Genomic DNA, 15,977 nt, shown 5'->3' with positions numbered 1-15,977 from the left:
GGACATGTAATTTGAAGGTAAAGTTCATAGGACTCATTGATGGTTTGGGTATGGGCTGTAAAAGGACAGAGGAATCAAGGATGACTCTGGTCATTGAGAAATGACCTGAATTTGGCTCAATGGTGGTAATGTTTACTGATAGGAGCAAGACTGGGGAAGGGATAGATTTTAGGGGTTATGATTAATAATTGAGAGGTTTCAGACATGTTAAATTTAAGTTGCTTATTAAATATGCCAGTGAAGGGGCACCTGGTTGGCTTGGTGGGTTAAACATTCAGCTCTTGGTTTCAGCTCATGGCATGATCTCATGGATTGTGGGATGGAGCTCTGCATTGGGCTCCACACTCCGCAGGGAGTCTGTTTTGAGCATTCTATTCCTCTGCCTTTCTGCCCACTCATATATGTACATGTGTTCTCTGTCTCTCTCTAAAATAAATAAAGCTTTTAAAAAATAAATATTCCAGTGAAAAGTTTCAGTACGTTATTACATAAATGAATCTGGCACTTAGGGAGAAGTTAAGGCTGAGATAATAATTTGGGAGTCAGCAGTGATTTAATATGAAAAATCATAAACTTTTATTTTATTTTTTAAAAGACTTTATTTATTTAACAGAGATAGAGCCAGAGAACACAAGCAGGGGGAAGGGCAGAGGGAGAGGGAGCAGCAGGCTCTCCACTGAGCAGGGAGCCTGAGGAGGTGTTCCATCCCAGGCTCCTGGCATCGTGACCTGAGCCACCCAGGTGCCCCCAAATCATAAACATTTAAAACAAATCATAACATTTAAATCATAAATCATAAAACTTTAAAAATAAAGCTCTGGGCTAAGTTCTGGGGATATAATACTGAGGAAGAGCCTATAGACCTGCCTATCATGGAGTTTACATTCTTATTGGGGAGGCCAAAATCAAATAGCACAATTAATCACAGTTGTGAAATGTCTGCTAAAGGAGAGATGGTATGTAGTGAGGGAGGGTTTCCTGACTTAATTTGAAAATCAGAGAAGATTTTCTTGAGGCAGTTACTGTTTTGAGCTAATAATTTGGGGAAATCAGAGCAAGACATGAAAAGACTGCAAGCAGAGAGAGAATGACATCTTCAGAGCTCTTTAAGAAGGTCAGCGCAGCTAGAGAGCATAAGATTGAGAGAACAGGTAGGCAGTAATCAAACTGTGGATCACTTGGTTGGGATTTGTGCTTTGTTCCAAGGGAAAGGCAAAACCACCATTCAAGGAGTTATCATTACCATATTTACATTTGAAAAATCACTTTTAGCTATAATGCAAAGAAAGTATTAAAGTGGTATGCAGAGATGCTTAGGAGAGACCAGTGGAAGAGTATTGCTTGGACTGAAGTAAAAGTGGTAAAAATAGAACTGGATGTGTTTGAGACATATCTAGAAGATGAAATTGAAAGAACTTAGTGACTGTTTGGATATAATGAGGTAAAGAAGCAGGAAATGCCAGAAGATGCTGCTTAAAAAAAAAAAAAAGGCATCTAGTTTCCTGGTATTATGGTTTCATTGGCTAGGTAGATGGTTGTACTTTTCCTTGAGACAGGTTATCTCTGGAAGGACTGGCTTTTTTGTGGAGCTGCAGTGATGGGCATGATGGAGCATAAGCTTGGTTTGGGACCTGCTGACTTGAGTTTGTTTCCTCTGGAACATACAAGTGACAGTGTTCCACTTTGGGTATTTTTCTGGAGCTCAGGGAAGAGGGCTGGGCCAAAGTAATAAACTTAAGGGTCATCAGCATTTAGATGGCTAACTGAATGTATGAATAGGGATGAGATTGCCTAGAGAGAGAAGTATGTCTGAAAAGAAAGGTGCCTTGAAAACAGACTTGAGTCACTCTGATATTTGTCAGCTGGAGAAGTAGATAGAAAAGATTGAGAAGTCTTGGGTAGAGGAAGGAGGTAAGCCAGCAATGTCATGTCTTGGAAGCCAAGTGAAGAAAGTTTCAGGGAGAAGTCAGCTGTGTTGAAGCTGAGGATCAAGTTCTTGCTATAGAAGTACAGCAGTGTAATAAAATCCAGTTGCTTCCTTTACAGCTCTTTGAACATAATGAAGACCACTCCTCTAAAACAAAAAGGGCAATAAGTTCTATGAAAGACTACATCAGCCAAGAATTACAGATTCAAAGGGAAATCTTAGAACAGGTAGAAACCAGTTTCATTCTGTGCTGGGAGTGGAGTGAATGAGCTGAAACCATTTCCCGCCTTTTTTGGTTTCTTCTTGACAATTTACAGCCTAGTCCAATATGCCTGGCTTAGGACATGTATCCTTTTTGTCTTGGCCAGAGTGGGCATGAATCTAATTAATTGTCCCACCAGACTATATCCCCAGGGAGAAGAGGTAGCTTTCCAAAATTAATCAGGCTAACAATACCAAAAGAAGGTATAGGTAGATGGTGGACATTCAGAATCAAAGACTGCTTAGAACATCCATGTTTTTTAAAGCATTTCTTTAGTTTGGGGAACATCTGCTCACTGATCAAATGAAGAATGGAAAATTGGAAAATGGAGATTCTTCAATTTATACTGGGTAACAGATTGGGTAGGGAACAAGCAAGAAAGGATGGGGAACTAGATCTTATGTAAGGGAGGCCTCTGCCTGCCTGCGTCTTCTGCCCTTCCTAGGCTGCTCTTCTTAAGAGAGAAGACATTTCTTACTGAATTTCTTGAATCAGGCACGGCATAATGTTTCTTCTCTTGGTGTTTTATTTGCGAATAAATTATTTGATAAAGCTTCTGTAGTTCATTATAGCTTGATGTCTTAGGAAAGTTCTACAGTTTCAAAAAGTTATATTCTGTTTTCTGGGCAATATTTTCCATTTAATTTAGGGTATACCTAATAGTAGTCACTCTGATTTGGTTGAAAGTTCATCCCTCAATACTGTATCTATCAATTAAAAAAATAGTTATATAAACTTGTTGGGATGACTTTTAATTCTCTTTACTACCCAATCTTCTTTATTGCCAGAACCTTCAGCTTGTTTTACATTTCCATTTTATTGTGAAGAGTTAGGCTGAGTCATAGTTATTGTCCAAATCTCTCAACACTACTCATGTGCTTATCATGAGGTCCCAGTAAATGGCATTATACTCTCCTCTAATCTTAATTAGCTGATCTTTAATTATTAAAGCTAGATCAGAAGTGGTGTTAAAAACCTTCTTAAATCCCTAAGTTATTTTAGATTAACATAACCATTTTCATTCCCACAGTTAATCATCTTTAACATTTAAGTACAAAATCACTGCCATTTGAAGTGTTGAGGGACCTGTAGTTTTGAAAGGAAGATTCTTGTAGTATTTTAGGTTAAGTGTTTGACTTAATTTTTTTGTGTTGTAAAATTTGTGTCTTTGGAACTCTCAAGAATAAATAACTTTCTGCATTTAGTCTAGAGCCAAAATGGAAAAAGCTTAGCAGGCTTTTTAGAACAGGATATAAAACACAAGTCCTAAGTGAAGGGACTGTAGTGATTTTCTTGATGAATATGAGCATTTGAGAATTTTTTTTTCTTCCTCTTTGATTTTAAACTTTGCTTTAAACAGTGATATTTGCAAGTATAGTAATGTTTCATTGAATATTAAGCTAATTTTATACTAAAAAAAGCAAGAATTTTTACTAAAATAGCAAGAAAACTTTTTCATTTTTGTTACAGTAGCTGCATTAGTTTTATAATACTATGTAAATTGTTCCCTTACAGATCTTCTAGGAGTTCCTTTACCACCTTTTGAAAGATAGTGCAGGTTTCTTTACTTAGAATTGATTTTACTTAAAATTTACTTCTGGTTCTCAAAGCTGAAAAACATTGAGATGTGACAGAAAATATGCAGGAGGAGTAACATGATTTTTTAATCTTTTTTTTTTATTTATTGTATTTTATTTTATTTATTTATTTTTTTAAGATTTTATTTATTTATTTGACAGACAGAGATCACAAGTAGGCAGAGAGAGAGGAGGAAGCAGGTTCCCTGCCCAGCAGAGAGCCCGATGTGGAGCTTGATCCCAGAACCCTGGGATCATGACCTGAGCTGAAGGCAGAGGCTTTAACCCACTGAGCCACCCAGGCGCCCCTTTTTTTCTTTTTTAAAGATCTTATTTGCTTATTTGACAGACAGAAATCACAAGTAGGCAGAAAGGCAGGCAGAGACAGAGTGGGGGAAGCAGGCTCCCTGATGAGCAGAGAGCCAGATGCAGGGCTCAATCCCAGGACCCCTGGGATCATGACCTGAGTTGAACAGAGGCTTTAACCCACTGAGCCACGCAGGTGCCCCTTTAATCTTTTGATAAAACAAAAATCTGACCTGGTTCAAATTCTAGCTTTTTACTTACAGCTATGTTGCTTTGATTACTTTACTTCTCTGAGCTTTAGTTTTCTTATCTGTAAAACAGAGTATTAGTGCTAGTTTGCTTGGGTGCTATGGGAATTAGGTAGATAAAGGATTCCAGGAAAGTATCTTGTTGGGAGTAGCTATTCAAGTAGCTATTCAAGTAGTTCTTTTCTCTTTGCCAGGTAGATTTATTTTCCTTTTAAGCAACTCAAGTGTTTATATACACAGATAATGAGAACTTTTTTAAACTTACATTTGGTACGAATTCAAAACATCATTTAAGTCATTTGTCATTAGAGACTATCAATCCAATGTAGGATCAGTGAATTGTAGTGAGGTTTCTGAAAACAATGAAAGTAGCCTGATATAGAGGCTTCATTAAAATAAGAACAAAACAAACATAGAAAAATAAAAAGCCTGGTAAATGTTTCCTTAAGGCATTAATGTGGTTATCTAGGGCAGTTTGTACATTTTGCTTTTAAAGATACTGTTTAGGATATTTGCCTCTTCAAAATACTTGCTACTCATACCCTGCACAGTCGGCCATAACAGTTGTTGCGTAACGTTTCTTACTCTAATTCTCCTTTTACTTCTAGAATTCTATACTTAGAAGATTTATTTTTCCAGTTATTGGAACAGTGACTAGGTTGGTATGTCTGGAACCTTAGGAGGATTAGATTTGTTTGGTAAGAGATGAATCTGGAAGGATAGAATTAGGCCAGATGGTGAAGTTCCTTAAGTGCTATTTAAAGGAGGTGGTACCTTATTTAAGACTGTAAAATTCCTTAATTCATCATACTTATTTCTATTTAGATATAAAGTACTTATGTAAGCAGTAGAAATTTCTTACTGTAAAACAGCTGGAAGGCACATTTGTGCTCCTTGTTAAAACTTTGGGATAGTCTCATAGTGTGTTAAAATGGAAGGGCTTGGTGTCTGACATATATAAGAAGTCTGTGATACCTCTGAATGCTGTAAGTAAGAAAGGGCAGCTGGGCATAGTGTTCCAGGACAATCCTTGCTCTGCTTGGTTAAATCGAGCTCTACTTCCTGGCAATTTCTGTCATTAAATGAACATTGTACAAAGACCTTGATGTGTCTAGAGAGCTTTGCTGGGTAGTCGGTTTACAGAGATAATGATCTATTAGAAGAGAGAGACAGGGTATAAATGCCAAAGAAGAGTACGAAGTGCCATGAGAGTGCTTAGAAGGCATAGCTAGTTCCAACAGGGGGTAGGAGAGAAGGCTTTTTTTTTTTTTTTTTTTTTAAGATGTTATTTTTTTATTTGTCAGAGAGGGAGAGCAAACATAACCAGGGGGAGTTGCAGAGGGAGAAGGGAGCTTTATGTGGGGCTCCATTCAGGACTCTGGGATCATGACCTGAGCCAAAAGCAGATGCTTAACCATCTGAACCACCCAGAAGGAAGTTGCATTTGAAATTGGACTTGAGGAGTAAAGGATTAGCTGGGTAGAATGGGGTTTGGCAGGGGGGCATTAGTGTTGGAAGCACAGGAATTACACAAGCTAAAGCATGAAATCTGTGGTATTAGGAAGAATGACTAGGTTGGTATGGCTGGCACCTTAGGAGGATTGAATTTGTTTGGTAAGAGACAAATCTGGAAAGGTAGAATTAGACCAGATTCAAAAGTGTAAGTGCTATTCAAAAGAGGTGGTACATATTCTGTAGATAACTAATGCTGTGGAAAAAAAGATAAGAGGTCTGTGCGGTTTTTCTGGAAAATCTAGGAGTGGCAAGAAGTAAGAAAATGAAAGAAAGGGGAACTAAAAGCCCAGAGGTCAGTTAGGATATTAATTTATAATAGTGAAGGCAAAAAAATCACCAAGTTTGAGTTGGGCTGTAACAATATCTGTTGAAATCAGAAGATGGGATTAAAATGATGTCAAGGTCACAGACTGAACTCTCAGACCTTGGTGATCAGATACAGAGATAAGGTAAGGGAAGAGTCAAGGATGACTTCAAGACTTCAGGGTTTCCAAAGACAGTGATGCTAATTAAGACTGAAAGAGGAATTCATTTGGGGTAATACCAGAATACTTCTTGAAAAGGACTTGATAAATCAGAGATTTCAGAAACCTGGTATTCTGTAGCTGTGGCATCTGTGGCTTTTTATGTTTCATGCTGTAGGAAATGTCATGTTTCAGGTTACTCTGTATAAGAGGGTATTGGTAATTGTTATTATAGTATAAGGCTTAACCGGAGAAGTGTGAGTGTTTGGAAGTTTCCTACATCATTTTTTAACATGAGAGTACCACAAATAACTTTTTAGTCTTCAAGAAACCTATGAAGCTAAAAGACATGAATTTTATGGAGAACGTCAGAGGAAGGAAGAAGAAATGAAGCAGATGTTTGTGCAGCGAGTAAAGGAGAAAGAAGCCATACTGAAAGAAGCTGAAAGAGAGGCAAGTATGCTGGTTTGATGTGATCTACATTTGTTTTTTAAGTATCCTACTGGGGAGATTTAGCTCAAGAATTTAGCTGAGATGCTTTTGGAGATTACTTGTTGTTCATTAAAAAGTAGTTATTGTAACCCATAGTCTTTGAGTACAGACTTCAATTTTGGCCTTTTTGCGTAAATAGTCTTCCATAAGAAGTGGTTCACCAAGGACTTTTACATTGGCCTAGGTTACTAATAAGGGTTTTAAATGCTTTAAGTTTGAACCAGAAATGTTTTAGCTGTGGCTTGATAAAGCCTTTCTTGGGAGTTATTGAGAGTTGTTGGAGTTGATACTTGCTATGAAATAGGTAACTATGAAAGCAGTTAAGTAGTTCTTTGAGTTTGAAGTCAGGCTTTCTAGATGAGTCAGGTAGTTGTATGACCTTTGGATAATCTTGGTACACATGTGCGGTTGCATACACATAAACATCACGGTTAATTTCCATAATTCTGTGTGCTTCTAGTTCTTCAAGCAATAATTTTATATTTGGGTTAAACTCTTTTCTGTGGACCTAACCACAGTGGCTACTTTTAAGTGAAATGGCCATATTCAAGATGACGGTCAAAAAGGATAAGCTCAAAAGGGAATTTGCCATCTGTATTTTATATATGTGTGTTTATGCATCTGAGGGGAGGATGTTTTTTCCTGGTCATCTGAAAGCTAGTTGTAGACATCATGACACTTTATCCCAAGACCCTTCAGTTTGCATCTCTGAAGCTCAGGCATGTTTTCCTCCATAACCATTGTACGAGTTTTACACCTAAGAAAATTAATAGGAGTGCCATAATATCACCTGATCTCCAGTAGGTATTCACACTTCCCTAATTGTTCAGAGATGGCCTTTTGTTGTTGTTTTGTTTCGTTTTGTTTTGTTTTGGGGGTTTTTTGGTGATTTTTTTTACTTTGTGTTTGAACTGGAATTCGGTTGTAGGTCTCATGTCACATTTGGGTATTACCTTTGTTTAGTCTCTTATATTGGAGAATAGTCCCCTAGTTTTGAGTTATATTTATTTATTTATTTATTTTATTTATTCATTTGACAGACAGAGATCACAAGTAGGTAGTGAGGCAGGCTGAGAGAGAGAGAGGAGGAAGCAGGCTCCCCCTTGAACAGAGAGCCCAATGCAGGGCTCAATTCCAGGACCCTGGGATCATGACCCAAACTGATAGCAGAGGCTTTAACCCACTGAGCCACCCAGGAGCCCCGAGTTATTTTTAAATACAAATATTGAGGAAAGAGTGGTGATGAGTAGGAAATAAGGATGCTGATATTTTTTTCTATTAGTACATTCATCTTTTTTTTTTTTAAGATTATTTATTTATTTGATAGAGAGAGGCAGGGAGGCAGGCAGAGAGAGAGGGGGAAGCAGGCTCCCTGCTGAGCAGAGAGCCCAATGCGGGGCTTGATCCCAGGACCCTGGGACCATGACCCAAGCCAAAGGCAGAGGCTTTAACCCACTGAGCCACCCAGGCGCCCCTGTAGATTCATCCTTAAGATGGTAGTAGAGTAAAACTCTTTTTATTTAAGAGTTTCTCGCTCATGTATCATGATTTTTAGTTTCTCCAGTGAGGAGAAAAGATGTATAAGTGGTTTTTAGTTGAGTTTTTAATTTTTAAAATCCCACATAAGAATATTTTATTTAAAAGGAAATTAAAAATTCAGGGTAGCAAAATTGTTCAAAGGAAAAGAGAAAGACTATTTGTCAGCAGATCCTTTGTAGACTTTTATTTTTATGGTTCAAGTGCTTTTTTGTGAAGTGTAAAAAATGAAGTTAATGTAAACCTAAGGCATCAACAACCAAAGTTCTCACGAGAGTTTTAAACTTTTAATTATATAGCATTAGTGGCAGTAGATTCCAGGCCTCTTTTATTAATATTACAAGGTACTTCATGACCAGTTTTTTAATTCTAAAGTCAGTATCATTAAATACTTAAGAGTCAAGTTCAGAAAAACAGAAGACCTCTGTGCTGTTGCTAACTTCTCACCAATGCCCTTAAGACAATATCACCAGTATGGTACACTGCTTTATCTTTTCTAAACACTACTTCTGAGTATTTGAAAATATATTTGAATTAAATCCTTAATGTTGTGAAAGTTGTGAACCATGAGTGAGTCTTGTATATGGTATAGATTGTTGCAATAAAAAATTGTGAACTCCTGATGTGAATAGTAGTTACACCTACCCCTCCTCCCCTTTTATTTATTTATTTATTTATTTATTTATTTATTTATTTATTTTAAGTTTTTTTTTTTTTAAAGATTTTATTTATTTATTTGACAGACAGAGATCACAAGTAGGCAGAGAGGCAGGCAGAGAGAGAGGAGGAAGCAGGCTCCCTGCTGAGCAGAGAGCCCGATGTGGGACTCGATCCCAGGACCCTGAGATCATGACCTGAGCCGAAGGCAGCGGCTTAACCCACTGAGCCACCCAGGCGCCCCTTATTTATTTTTTTAAAATATTTTATTTTTAATGATCTTTTAAATTCATTTGAGAGAGAGAGAGCACAAGGAGGGGGAGAGACCGAGAGAGAGAGAAGCAAAGAAGGAGAAGTAGACTCCCACATGAGCTGGGAACCTGATGCAGGGCTCAATCCCAGGACCTGGTGATCATGACCTGAGCCAAAGGCAGATGCTTAACCATCTGAGCAGCCCAGGCGCCCCCTTCCTCACCCCCCCCTTTTTTGGGTTATGATTTTATTTATTTATTTGACATACTGAGATCACAAGTAAGCAGAGAGGCAGGCAGAGAGGGGAAGAAGCAGGCTCTTCGAGGAGCAGAGAGCCTGATTCGGAGCTCGATCTCAGGACCTGAGCCGAAGGCAGAGGCTTTAACCCACTGAGCCAGGCCCCCTTTCCCCACCTCCCTTTTTAAAACATTTTCTCTTTATAGTATTTCTGCAATTTTTAGTCAAACTTATGAATGAAATATGAAGTACCCTATAACCTTTCAAGATTTAACTATGCATATAGAGTATGCAGCCTCCATTTAAGTAATCAGAGATTCTTTATTAATTTATATAAATCCACTCCTATATCCTCTTTTCCTGGGTTTACTTAGCTGCTCTCCCGCATTTATAGGAAATGCACACATACTCAATTGTGACTCTCTTATTTATACCACTGATTTGAATGACAACCAGATATACCCCACCCTTTAAACACACACACACACACTTAACATAGCTTTTTGCAAAAGCAGGAACTATATAAATAAGTAGATACTAAGGAACAGATGCTTCTCTGAAATGCCATCCTTAAGAAGGCAATAAAAGAATCTTAGGGTAGGAGAGTCTTACTGAATCTGTTTCAGTTCTTTTCTCTGTCCATTTAAATACATCTCCTGCCAGGCTGTACTGGTGTACAGCATGACTTCTTCCAGATTTGGAACGGTTAATTTTTATTAGGATGGAGTTCAGCTCTTCAGTTTCTATCTTCTTCAACCTCTGATTTTTAGCAAAACATTTCTTCAGTGGGCCATCTTTTCTAGAAACCAGGTCCTACATTTTTTAAAAAGATTTTTTTTTATTTATTTGAGAGAGAGAGAGAGGGAGTGCCCATGTGCCTATGGGCAGGGTAGGGGCAGAGGGAGACGCAGACTCCCCACTGATCGCCTCACCTGAGGTGAGGTCTGATCAGAGGATCCCAGGATCGTGACCTGACCTGAAGTCGGATGCTTAACTGCCTGAGCCACCCAGGTGCTCCAAGTTCTACTTTTTTATATGAATGCTTCCCAGAACTGAAAATACTTAGTATAACTAGATTAGAGAATTTTTTTTTGTTTCTTTTAGATTAGAAAATTTTAAAAGTTGCCTTCTTTGATCTAGATTCTAGATGTTGTATTTGTGTTCTTGGCAGGCAAGGCACACAGCTGATTCAGGTGGAATCTGCTCAAGTCCCTAGGGAAATTTCACCTTGTAAAGTTAAAACCTTTTATGGACTCACTTTAATAACTGCATTGAGTGTACTTAGCATAAATTTATTTTTTTTTACTTCATTAGACACAGGCTATTTTTTCACATTATGGTGTAAATTCTACTACAGTGAGTATTTTTATGAAAAAACCCATTCAGTTCAGGATTTTTTTTTTTTTAAGATTTTATTTGTTTATTTGACAGACAGAGATCACAAGCAGGCAGAGAGGGAAGCAGAGAGAGGGCGAGAAGCAGGCTCCCTGCCAAGCAGAGAGCCCGATGTGGGCCTCGATTCCAGGACCCTGGGATCATGACCCGAACTGAAGGCAGAGGCTTTAACCCACTAAGCCACCCAGGCGCCCCAAATTTAGGATTTCTTGATTTACTTTAGATTTCAAGAAGGTTAATGGCTGTATAAAAATGTAATAGATTTTTAAGGATCTTGATTTAAATTGATAATTGACACTTTTCAGATAGGTTTACCAATGTAACTTTTTACCGTTTCACTACACTTGGTAACTTTATTTGGAAAATAAGGTGTTTTTTTGATAACTTGATTTTGTGATTTGTGTCCCTTTCATTGAACATGGATTTTACTTTCTTTTTTTTTTTTAAAGATTTTTTTTTTAATTTTTTTTTTTATTTATTTGTCATAGAGAGAGAAGCGAGAGCAAGCACAGGCAGACAGAGTGGCAGGCAGAGGCAGAGGGAGAAGCAGGCTCCCCGCCAAGCAAGGAGCCCGATGTGGGACTCGATCCCAGGACACTGGGATCATGACCTGAGCCGAAGGCAGCCGCTTAACCAACTGAGCCACCCGCTTAACCAACTGAGCCATCCCTGAACATGGATTTTAGAAAGTTTATTTGCAGAGGGGGGAAAATACAGAGCAAGAAAATAAAAACTCTAAGAAAAGGTCAAATGTTTTAAAAGCAGGTTTGGGGATTTTTATTTATTTTTCTGTTCATGCATTTTTTGGATGGGAACGCATTTATAATTATAGTTACTGGGGCGCCTGGGTGGCTCAGTCAGTTAGGCGGTCTACCTTCAGCTCAGGTCATGATCCCAGGGTCCTGGGATCAATCTTCTCCACCTTTCTTTGCTACTCCCCTTGCTTGTGCTCTCTCACTCTCTCTGTCACATAAGTAAAATCTTTAAAAAAATAAAAAAGCTACCAAGGCAGTTTCTTTCATTTTTTAATTAACATATAATGTATCATTTGCCCCAGGGGTACAGGTCTGTGAGTCATCAGGCTTACACACTTCACAATGCTCACCATGGCACATACCCTCCCCAGTGTCCATAACCCAGCCACCCTCTCTCTATCCCCTACCCCCCAGCAACCCTAAGTTTGTTTTATGAGATTAAGAGTCTTTTATGGTTTGTCTCCCTCCTAATCCCATCTTGTTTCATTTTTTTCCTTCCCTACCCTCCACAACCCCCTGCCCTGCCTCTCAAATTCCTCATATCAGAGAGATCATATATTTGTCTTTCTTCAATTAACTTATTTCGCTCAGCATAATACCCTCTAGTTCCATCCACGTCATTGCAAATGGCAAGATTTCATTTCTTTTGATGGCTGCATAGTATTCCATTATGTATTTATACCACAAAACCATTTGGATATAAAGATATCCAAAACCATCTTTATCCATTCATCTAGGTTCTTTCCATAATTTGGCTATTGTGGACATTGCTGCTATAAACATTAGGGTGTACATGCCCTTTCGGATCACTGCATTTGTATCTTTAGGGTAAATACCCAGTATTGTGCATGCTGGACCGTAGGGTAGCTCTATTTTCAACTTTTTGAGGAACCTGCATGCTGTTTTCCAGAGTGGCTGCACCAGCTTGCATTCCTGCCAACAGTGTAGGAGGGTTCCCCTTTCTCCTCATCCTTGCCAACATCTGCATTTCCTGACTTGTTAATTTTAGCCATTCTGACTGGTGTGAGGTGGTATCTCATTGTGGTTTTGTTTTTCCCTGATGCCAAGTGATATGGAGCACTTATTTGTGTGTCTGTTCGTGTCTTCTTTTTTTGTCTTTTAATATTACAATTTTATTATTTTTATCAGCTTTCCAAGATTCACCATCCAGTGCTCCATGCAATATGTGCCCTCCTTAATACCCACCACCAGGCTCACCCAACCCCACACCTCTCCCCCCTCCCAAACCCTCAGTTTCTCAGAGTCCACCGTCTCTCATGGTTCATCCCTCCTGTGATTTACCCCCCCTTCACTTTTCCTTTCCGTCTCCTACTGTCCTGCATGTTGTTTCTTAATGTTCCACAAGTAAATGAAACCATATGATATTTGACTCTCTCTGCTTGGCTTATTATGCTCAGCATAATCTCCTCCAGTTTTATCCATGTTGATACAAAAGTTGGGTATTCATCCTTTCGATGGAGACATAATACTCCATTCTATATATGGACCATATTTCTTTATCTATTCATCTGTTGAAGGGCATCTTGGCTCTTTCCACAGTTTGGCAACTGTGGCCATTGCTGCTATGAATATTGGGGTACAGATGGCTCTTCTTTTCACTACATCTGTATATTTGGGGTAAATACCCAGTAGTGCAATTTTCTGCCTATTTCTTAATTGGATTATTTGTTCTTTGGGTGTTGAGTTTGGTAAGTTCTTTACAGATTTTTGATACTAGCCCTTATCTGTTATGTCCTTTGGGAATATCTTCTCCCATTCTGTCAGTTGACTTTGGTTTTGTTGACTTTCCTTTGCTGTGCAAAAGCTTTTGATCTTAATGAAGTCCCAGTAGTTCATTTTTGACCGAGGCAGTCTCATATGTACATTTTTACTTGAAGCATGAACTTTTGAAACATCAGGAAAATTTGTAGATTACTGTGTAGGTTAGTGTTAGCAATTGTTGCTTAGCTGGAGAACACTCTTGTGTGCGTGCTGCCACACTGTGTCATTGATGGGAATTGCACCTTTGTTTCACAGCTACAGGCCAAATTTGAGCACCTTAAAAGAGTTCATCAAGAAGAGAGAATGAAGCTTGAAGAGAAAAGAAGATTCTTGGAAGAAGAAATAATAGCTTTCTCAAAAAAGAAAGCTACGTCGGAGATATACCAGAACCAGTCCTACCTGGCATCAGGCAGCAACCTGAAGAAGGACAAGGACCGTAAGAAGTAAGCTATCTCTAAATCCCTCCACTCTGGAGGTCCTCTCCCCCATTACTTTCTGTTTCATTCCCTATTTGATCTTACGCTTATTACAGTCCATTTCCTTATTTATTGTCAGCCTCTGGCAACTAAAATATCAGCTCCTTGAGAGCAGAGACCTGTTCCTCTTGTTCACTATTTCCCTAGCATCTAGAAGAGCATCTGGCACATATGAGATGTTCAGTAAATATTTGCCAAAATTAGCATAAGAATGAATGAACAAAATATCAGAATATAAGAAGGCTCAGTTTACCTGAGGGGAAAAATATCTGCCCTTATTTCATTGTCTAGGCTGTGTTTCTAGCACACATCTAATAACTGCTGAACTACTGTTATGTTAAATTTCATGTGTAAATGGAAGCTATATAACTTTTGGGGGAATCATAGAAGTAAAATAATACTTGATAAGAAGAATTTAGTTTATTTTTTTTAACAAATTCTACTGATGATGATTTTGTGAGAATTTTTATTTTAATAAGGGAACCAGGCTATCGATTCGAACTCCTGTGCTTTGATGTCAGAGCTTGTGAAACCAATGGTGGACGTAAAGATGCAGAGGAAGGTAGAGAGGGTCCCCGTACAATGGGGCGGCCATGAGTAGCATTTGGATGATAATCTCAAGGCTTATAGGTTTGGGGTATGTGTTAAAATCAAAGTTACCAAAATTTTAGAAAATAAGTTTTTTTTCCCTTTTCTATACTTTATGTCCTTTATTTCTCCCACTTAAAGTATCCTTGTCATTTTGCCTGTTTGACTGTTCTTGAAATTCAGCATTGACTGGTTCTTTTGAGACTGCTTCTTGGTGACTCTTTGCCTTAATTTACTCTAGCTACCTCTGTTTTGGCAGCATCCAGCTTTCCTTCTGTTCCTCACAGAGCAATATTTATGGTTTAATTTTGTCATCATATCTTATTTCAAACCCAGCATTTTCAGAATATTGTAATTTAAGTTCAAAATAATTAGGAGAGCTTAATGTTGGCCCATGGCAGCTTTCTATTTTTGAACTACGGAAAAGTGAATCCACAGAGTTTTGGTAGGATTAACTGACCTGTGGGTTTTATGGTTTGTGGGGAAAAGAGAAGGAATGAATTCTCACATCTAATCTTGCAATATAAGTTCTACATGGGCATGGATCTTTGTTTTGTTCATTGATGCATCCATCCCCAGAGCCTGTAGTAATAATAATAATAATAAACAGAGCCTGCTGTAGTAGTGGGCATACAGTTACTTGTCAAAAGAAATAGTATGACTTTGAATAGCCATAATCATTGAATTTCAAAAGATAAACTATAATTTATTATGGCTTTAAGATATGCTTTGAGATATAAAGCTAAGACCTTTTACCTGTTCTTATCCTTTCACCTTAATCTAATCCAGTGTTATTAAGATTGGATTTCCCAAGTTTATTTCATATATGAAAGACAGTTTACATTTGCTTTGTAAAAATTGTTGCCCTGCTCCACTTAAAGACCATTATTAGCATGTGCTCTTGTTTATAAAGTCAGGGCCAAGCCCACAATTTTTTTGAGCGCTCAAAAGAATTCATATTTAACAAAATACAGTTTGGTGTTTTTTTATTTTTTCTTTTCCAAAGGTATCCTGTAGTATATTAGATGTATGTTTGCTCTTTCTGTAAAAGCTTTGTAAAACTAATGATTCTAGTAATTTTTATTTCCTATATGGTTTTTTTGTTGTACCAATCAAAAGGTTTTTTCTTCTCTTTCCAGCTCCAATTTTATGTAAAACAAAGGTTCCAGATCACAGAAGGTCATCACAAGCAAAAGTTATTAAAATGTTAGAAGTATGCTTTGATTTTCTTGCTGTTTTTATTTGCTGTATCAGTTATTCTATATCTGGCAAATGGCTATAGTTATTGCCATTTATGGAAGACATTCTTAAGTATAAGGTTAATGCATAAACCACAGTGTATGATATCACTTTTATATTCGCTGTTAGAAGTTTTCAAGTTGCTGGTTTGTGAGGAATCTAAATCATTTCTCCTGTTACCCATTTATTGTCACTTACATGCATTGTACCACAAAGTGTCAGTGCCCCTGAAAACACAGAAGTCATTCATTATATGGTTATCTGATTGC

General features: G+C 38.0%; 1 protein-coding gene across 2 annotated transcripts in view; it reads left to right on the top strand.

The window, feature by feature from the left end:
• SEPTIN10 (septin 10) overlaps nucleotides 1–15,722 on the top strand; it is a 75,818-nt gene extending 60,096 nt beyond the window's left edge. For both annotated transcript variants that reach the window (XM_059406400.1, XM_059406401.1), the window contains 3 exons: nucleotides 6,620–6,752; nucleotides 13,661–13,848; nucleotides 15,609–15,722. In XM_059406400.1, the coding sequence (XP_059262383.1) occupies nucleotides 6,620–6,752; nucleotides 13,661–13,848; nucleotides 15,609–15,624 (337 nt within the window). In that variant the 3' untranslated portion in view covers nucleotides 15,625–15,722. The remainder of the gene's footprint in view (nucleotides 1–6,619; nucleotides 6,753–13,660; nucleotides 13,849–15,608) is intronic.
• Nucleotides 15,723–15,977: the final 255 nt, after the last annotated feature.

Source organism: Mustela nigripes, chromosome 7 (assembly GCF_022355385.1).
Source record: "Mustela nigripes isolate SB6536 chromosome 7, MUSNIG.SB6536, whole genome shotgun sequence".
Classification (NCBI taxonomy): domain Eukaryota; kingdom Metazoa; phylum Chordata; class Mammalia; order Carnivora; family Mustelidae; genus Mustela; species Mustela nigripes.
This window is presented reverse-complemented; position numbering and strand designations above follow the sequence as displayed.